This window comes from Telopea speciosissima, chromosome 1, assembly GCF_018873765.1.
Source record: "Telopea speciosissima isolate NSW1024214 ecotype Mountain lineage chromosome 1, Tspe_v1, whole genome shotgun sequence".
Taxonomy (NCBI): Eukaryota; Viridiplantae; Streptophyta; class Magnoliopsida; order Proteales; family Proteaceae; genus Telopea; species Telopea speciosissima.
In genome coordinates this window covers 60,757,631-60,763,626 of record NC_057916.1, presented here as the reverse complement: position 1 = coordinate 60,763,626, position 5,996 = coordinate 60,757,631, and the positions used below count along the sequence as shown (strand labels likewise).

General features: G+C 43.8%; 1 protein-coding gene across 1 annotated transcript; it reads right to left on the bottom strand.

Moving 5' to 3' along the window:
• Positions 1 to 217: 217 nt before the first annotated feature.
• LOC122652182 lies at positions 218 to 1,030 on the bottom strand. Its single transcript, XM_043845863.1, has one exon. The coding sequence runs from the start codon at positions 1,028 to 1,030 to the stop codon at positions 218 to 220; it is 813 nt and encodes a 270-aa protein (XP_043701798.1).
• Positions 1,031 to 5,996: the final 4,966 nt, after the last annotated feature.

The following is a 5,996-nucleotide window of genomic DNA, read 5'->3' as shown; positions in this document are numbered from 1 at the left end:
ACCTCGGCTCGGCTTTCTTCTGGTCCCGGTCGTCGGATCACCGACCACCTCGCTCATCTTGATTACCCTTGATATATTTGTTCAGGCGACCAGCCTTAATGAGTTCTTCAATTTCTCGCTTCAGCTGGTAGCAGTCTTCGGTGTCGTGGCCATTGTCCTTGTGGAATAGGCAATATTTGTTGGGGTTTCGGGATAACCCAGCTTGCATCAGCCGAGGTCAGCGTATGTACCCATCGTCTTGAATTTGCATCAAAATTTCCTTCCGTGATACGTTTAAGGGAGTGTACTCGGGACTCTGAGCTCGGTCTGAGCTCTCGGCTCTGCGGTCAGTCTTGGTCCGCTTTTCATCCCTTTGGTGATCGGTCGCTGACCTTTTCTTCTCTCCCTCATTTTCATTCCCCTTGCGTGCTTGGAGAACGTCTTCCATGTTTGCAAACTCATTACACCTGTCAAGGAGCTTGGCCATACTTTTGGTCGGCTTTCGAGCCAAGTCCTTGATCAGGTCTTCATGTGTAAGTCCATTGCTCATCGCGGTGTGAGCTGTGGCCTCATCCAGGTCTCTAAGATCTAGGGATTCTTTATTGAACCGGGAGATGTACGACCTGATTGACTCGTCTGACCTCTGTTTCATGCTGAGGAGGTTCACCGTTGTCTTCTTATGCTTCATGCTACTTTGAAAATGCGTGACGAAGGCTCGACAAAGTTGGGCAAAGCTTGTAATAGAGTTCGACGGTAGCCATGAGAACCAAGAAGTTGCCGTACCCTTTAGGGACGAGGGGAAAGCTCGGCAAGAAACAATCTCAGTCCCGCCGTACATGGTCATCATTGCGTTGAAGTAGTTGATGTGCTCGGTCGGGTCGGTAGTCCGATCATACCGGTCAAAGGGAGATGGTTTGAACCCTACCGAAAGCTGTGCTGTTATGATCTCAGGCGGATAGGGGTGATGGCCGACCAGTGAGTAGGCATCTGGAGTTGCTTGTTTCTTAAGCCCTTCAACTTGCTCGATCAGCTCCCTTAGCTTTTTCTCCATTTCAGACTCTAGAGCTCAGCCATTTTGTTCCTCAGCTCGGATGGGGTCTTGCGCTTTTTTTTGCTGAAGTCGACCATTCTGGTCGGCCAACTCATCCTGATGAGGTTGGCCAACTTGACCCTCTCACTCGTGTTGATGAGGCCGACCATTATGGTTAGCTCGGCCAACATCACTTCTCCTCATGCGCCCATCATCTCTGTGGTCAGACTCATGTGGGCTCCTTCGTCCATCTCTTCGTCGAAAAAGACTTCGTCGCCCGAGGCTATGGTGAGAATCCTCTTCTTCCCTTGTAGTGCATTGGCCTCGGGGCTCTTCTCGCCGATCTTGGTATCTCCTCGGTCCTTCACCGTCACCGAGTCACCCAGAAAAGACCAATCTCCGTGCAGCAGATCCGACTGGCTCGATGTCCTCTGCGGCTTTTGGGCTTCGACGGTGTCCTCGCTCGTCCTGCCGATTTCCCCCGCTAGCTCAGGGAGGGGGAGTTTTTTGGCCCCGGGGATGAGATTACGCAGCTCGGCTCAGCTTCGCCATCTGTCGACCACCTTGTTGCTGTTGATCTATGACACACGTGGGTGCTAGCTGGGGTGCTAGCCGGGGCGCGACCGGTGGCTGACCCATCAGCCCACCCTGAGCCATCTGAGTCATGAAGGTTTGCAACATCTCGTTAGTTTGAAGCATCTGCAATTGCAAATCCATGACCTGTCGATTATTCGTCGACCCTTCAGGATCCAAACTCTTCGGCAAAAGTGGTGGCGGCGGCAAGTTCAGCCCATTCGGCTCAGCCTGAGTTTGGTCTACCGTCGTCGCGTCCAGTACACTTCCCCCATTGCCCCTGTTCACTGGTGGCGTGGGATTGACAGCGGTACCCGCATTGAGCGAAGCACCTCCCCCTCGTGGGGGTCTTCTTGCAGCCCCCTGCCGTGACGTCTCTGAGGGTGGCTATTGTCTCGCCTGCCTATTAGGTTGTAGCTCATCTCCTTGAGAGGTTGAGCTATGTTGACCTGATCTCGTGTGCACTATTGTTGTTGCTCTTGAGGTTGGTAGAAACGACGACTACTTGCTGATGTCGTTCCCACAGACGGTGCCAAATCTGTTGCGGATGAAAACCTCCGATGCTCGATTCGCCCACGGATGAGCCTACAAAAACCAAGCGATGAGCACAAGAGAGCCGGTGTGGCTCCGGCTAAGGACTCTCCGACGCTCAAGTCAGGTCTCCAATGCAACAGTGTAACTGCGTAGTCAAATCCAAATGAGAAATGGTGCTCCATACCTGGGTATTTATAGAGTGACCGAGGATGAGATGAGGCGGTTGGGAGAATCCTAGTATGGTAGGAGTCCTTCTTTTGGAAGGCTCTCTCGCGTAGAGCGGAGTGGAGAGCTATTTTCGGGGTCGGGCTCTTATTAAGGTAAGAGTCCATGTAAAGTGTGATTTCGTATTGCGCGGGGATCATGGCTCGATCCTTATCCCGTGATTCTCGGGATGTGTTAATGTGGCCCCGCGATCCCCAGTGGGCGTTATGGTAGCTTCTGTGGAGGAGGGCTTGGCCTCGGAGGTCGACCTAGGAGGTCGGCCTGGTAGGTCGGTCTCGGCAGTCACCTCGGCCTGGGAGGTCGACCTGTTAGGTCGGTCTCGGCAGTCAGCTCAGCCTGGGTTGTCCTGTGTATGCTCGGTTAGGAGTTTATGGCTGACTTGTGTGAGCTCGGCCTCAACCCCGGCTGACTTGTGTGAGCTCGGCTCTGTCAGGTGACCTATCGGAGACCGGGTCTGCCAGATTTCCTACTCAGCTCAGTTCGGCCACGTGGTAGCTTCTAATTGGTGAGGTGATTTTATGCCCTATCACGGCCTCAGTGCTCGGCCTCGGCCTCGGGCAGCCGTGGCCTCAGTGCTCGGCCTTGGCCTCGGCCTCGGCTTCAGTGCTCGGCCTCGGCTTCGGTCTCAGTGCTCGGCCTCGGCCTCGGATTCAGTTCCAGTACGTTTACGTGGCAGCTTTTGGTTGGTTGGGGGATTCTATGACGCATCAATTAGAGATGAGATCATCTTGAAACATCAAATCATGTGTTCAAAACCTATTGGATTTCCGGAAAAATTATTCATTTATACATAAGATCTATTTTACCATTTTCTTCATTATGATTAAGCTAATTGTAATGTGTGTTTAAGTGGTAATTAGGAATATAAAAAATTTGACCTTGACCTATAAAACAACCCCACATGTCTATGGGTGGTATTTAAATTTATCTGTTTTATAGAAACTGAAGAGTAGATGGATTATAAAACAAGTTTATAACTGCTTGAACTCTTAAGCTGCATTTGGTATGCATTCTAGGTCGATAATGCATTCCAAGATGATAAAAACAGTGACAATTATCATCTCAAAATGCTTGCCCCTTGCGGTGGGGCTTTAGTCCCATACCGAGTGGGTGGGATGTGTGTATTTGTGTTTATTTGAACTCCGCAGCTTGAAAGATTGGTTAACCCTTTCGAGCTGGCATGTACGCTTGACAAAAAATAATAATTGTTATTATTATTATAGTAATGGTCCATATGGAGAGAGGGACTGCAATGCTACACATACATATAATAGCTAGCAAAATAATGGTCATTAATAATGGTTCACATAGTAGAATAAGATTTTAGAGAAAATGCAACTCGCTCTCCTCTTTAAATAGTTTCAAAACTAAAAGATTTTATCTTTCTGCACAATGCACAAGTAATTAATATTGGGGGTTACGTTTACAATATTACAACTAAACTAAACCAAATTAACTCAAGGAAACCAATATAAAACTTATTGTATATTAATAAGAGTTAAATTCTTGCTTAAATAGTTTATTTATATTTAGTCAAAATATTATTGACACTAATGAAGTTTTGTGATTTATTAATTACTTCATTAAAAACAAGTCTAAGAGTTGTGGATAGGGAACTATTCTAGTAACCTACCTAATTTATTTTAGTAATTTTTGGGATCAATGATTGTATCATGCAAAATAGAAATACCTTTTGTTGGATAAAGAAACAGATGACTTGATCCATTTCTCTATCGATCGTGATATATGTAATAACTCGGGCATCCATATCAAATGCATATCCCCTTTTTGCACAACAGGGTTATGAAAATCCACGAAAAGTGACTGGGCATATTGTATTTGCCAATTGCCATTTAGCTAATAAGCCCGTGGATATTGAGGTTTCACAAATGGTACTTCCTGATATTGTATTTGAAGCAGTTGTTCGAATCCCGTATGACATGCAACTGAAACAAGTTCTTGCAAATGGTAAAAAGGGGGCTTTGATGGAATTCTACTGATAGCATGGTGCAATTAGAAACCATTAAGTAATGAATCTCATTGTTAACATGGTTCATATTTTATTGAAAATAATTAATTGAACAACTAGAACAGTTATTAATCAAGATCAAGATCGTCTAATGCAATGCACTTGATTAAGACAGTCTGAATGTCAGATGACAATTTCTAGAGAAAGATAAGAAAATTTATACAACATGGTAAGAGTATAATAAAAGATATAAACTATCATTTTTTTGGGTAAACATAAACTATCATTTTTCACTTATGTTAGAAAGTGAAGATGATAGTTTATATGTTTTACATAAGTCTGACTGATTCTAACTATCATTCTTCACCATTATTAGTTCCATGTATAAATGCAAATGGTAATTGAATTATAAAATGATCTGAGGACACATTTTTTTGGGTTTGTTGATTTAGTAGGTTTACTTGTACCACCTCACTCAAGGACTTTCAATGACAAGGACAATAATATTTATGAATTTGGGGCCAAGATTTGAATTAGATATATGAAGTCCATTAATTTGCTGGGCCGGTCATTCCCGCAATGAATTACATCATATCCTTTGAGTTGTTCTTTTGTCTCTTTCACTTGTGTTAGAAGGGATTATAGATTGCCCTTGTGGGGCTTATTACCATTCATGATGTTTGTTTTATTTATTTAATGATCTTTTGTACCCAAAGGAAATAAAAACAAAAAGAACCTCCAGCCTTTTTCTTTTTCTGATAATTAAATGTAAGGGTGGAGGATGTGGGAGCATACCTATCTGGACCACTCCATAAATAACAAACAGTTTCATGTAGTCCTGCAGACTCAAATTCAAGTTTGTTCTATGATAAGGCATTGCTAATTCCAATTCATTCGAGAGATTAACGAATTGAAATACTCACAATTTTAAGAATAAGTGGCAAGTTGCTATGGAGGACGAGTTGAGTTCTATGAAAAATAACTACGTGTGGAAGTTAGTTGACCTCCCGCCTAGACATAAGGCCATTGAGAACAAGTGGGTCCTAAAGGTCAAACTCAAGGTGGATGGTTCAATTGACAATTGTAAGTCTTGTGGCGAAAGGTTATACCTTAAGAGAGGGTATAGGCTATGATGAGACTTTCTCTTCTGTGATGAGATTTACCTTAATTTCCCTCGTCTTAGCCATTGTCTCAAAGTTAGATTTGGAACTTTACCAAATGGATGTTATAACTAAATTTCTCAATGAATAATTAGATGGGGAGATTTTTATGGCTCAACCAAGTGAGTCTTGAGGTTAAAGAAAAAGAGCGCAAAGTTCTCCGTCTCAAACGTCGTTCTATATATAACCTTAAGCAATTATCTAAGTAGTGGTATTTTAGATTCCATCATGCTATCACCTCCATTGGTTTTGAAATGATTAGTAAGACAACTATTTTTTTTTTTTTTTTTTTTTGCTAAAGGTCAGCAAAGTATGTATTAGAAGAATGAGTAAAATACAAGTTCAAGAGAGCCCCCATGTAGGGGACTCCAAAGATATAGAGTCATCCTTGGCACTAAGCCTACAATAATCTAGTTATAGGACATTCCTGAAATCCCACCTACAGGAAGACAAGGAGTACCTACACCAGCACAGATCAGGGGTTATAATTCTACCATCATCGAAACCGAAATCGACTCCTCTCTTG

Coding starts and splice junctions, on each gene's coding strand:
- LOC122652182 (XM_043845863.1), bottom strand. CDS start 1,030: ATGGAGAAAAAGCTAAGGGAGCTGATCGAGCAAGTTGAAGGGCTTAAG.